Here is a 1,327-nt window from a genome sequence, read left to right as displayed (position 1 = left end):
ATTCCTGCCCCGGCTGCTTCCCATGTGCCAGATGGGTGTCCTTTGGCTGTAGTGATGCTCCTGTGCTCGGAGCTCAGCTTGACCTGGACTGGGGGGTTTTCTCTGCAGTACCCACAGATGCTTTGGCTAACAAGTTGTTTGGAGTCCCTGAGCCTTCAACTATTGCCCGGTCTTTGCCTACGACTGTACCAGAATCACCCAACTACCGCAATGCCAGGACCCCTCGGACCCCTCGCACGCCTCAGCTGAAGGACCCGACACAGACACCCCGGTTCTACCCAGTGGTGAAAGAGGGCAGGACGATAGATGCCAAGGTGAGACCAGAGCTGGGGTGCAGGATGGGAGCTGGAGTTTTCCAGCTGGGACTAGGAGAAGGAGGGGACACATCCCTGATGTACCATGTCTTGCAGACTCCGCGGAAGAGGAAGACGAGGCACAGTTCAAACCCTCCGATGGAGTGCCATGTGGGCTGGGTGATGGACTCTCGGGAGCACAGGCCCCGAACTGCCTCCATCAGGTACTGGAGATGGGCGTGTAGGGTCATGGAGGAGCAGGAGAAATAGAAAAGGGAGCGAGTATGGGAAGGAGGGGGGAAAGGCAGCATTTGGTCTTGCAGGAGAGGTCTCCTGTTAGGTGATTGCGGAAAGGACTGAGGTCCAACTTGTCCCCCTGGGGAAAGTCTGAAGCCTTGGTATAATGAGATGAGATTTGGTTGGGAACATTGGTTTATTTTCTGGTAGGATACCCCAGGGCTCAGGTCCCAAACCCAGAGTAAACAGTCACAGGGAATCAGTGGCACCAAGAGACAAGGGCTACAGACTGGAGCATGGGTGCCGCTCTGCTGTCAGCTGGGTGATACTAAGGACAAGGGTTGACTGGAGTCTCTCATGCTCAGCTCCAGCCCCTCGGAAGGGACCCCGGCTGTCGGAAGCTATGGCTGCACCCCACAGTCCCTGCCCAAGTTTCAGCATCCTTCGCACGAGCTGCTCAAGGAGAACGGCTTCACACAACACGTCTACCATAAGTACCGTCGGCGCTGCCTTAATGGTAGGAACAGCCGCGCTGCGGGGCGGGGTGCGGACACAGCACTAAGCAGGGTCCTACAGGACAACCTTGCTGGTCGCTGGTGCTTCCCCACAGTATGTGGTGAGCATGCGCACTGGGGGTGCGTGTAGTCACAGTGCCACAGAGCCCTCCAGTGCATAAGCCTCTGTGCAGGACTGGCTCCCTGAGAGAGGATCTGCTTGGTAATTATCCTGAAACTTTTCTTGAAACAGAGCGGAAACGACTGGGCATTGGTCAGTCCCAGGAGATGAACACGCTCTTC

General features: G+C 56.6%; 1 protein-coding gene across 1 annotated transcript in view; it reads left to right on the top strand.

The window, feature by feature from the left end:
- LARP1 (La ribonucleoprotein domain family, member 1) overlaps positions 1–1,327 on the top strand; it is an 88,213-nt gene that overhangs the window by 85,013 nt on the left and 1,873 nt on the right. Inside the window, 4 exon segments of the mRNA XM_010002123.1 lie at positions 109–314; positions 411–532; positions 896–1,047; positions 1,278–1,327. Coding sequence (XP_010000425.1) covers positions 109–314; positions 411–532; positions 896–1,047; positions 1,278–1,327 — 530 coding nt within the window.

This window comes from Chaetura pelagica, unplaced genomic scaffold (genome assembly GCF_000747805.2).
Source record: "Chaetura pelagica isolate M959 unplaced genomic scaffold, ChaPel_1.0 scaffold356, whole genome shotgun sequence".
Classification (NCBI taxonomy): domain Eukaryota; kingdom Metazoa; phylum Chordata; class Aves; order Apodiformes; family Apodidae; genus Chaetura; species Chaetura pelagica.
Note: the sequence above shows the minus strand (reverse complement) of the source record. Positions and strands in the feature narration are given on the sequence as shown.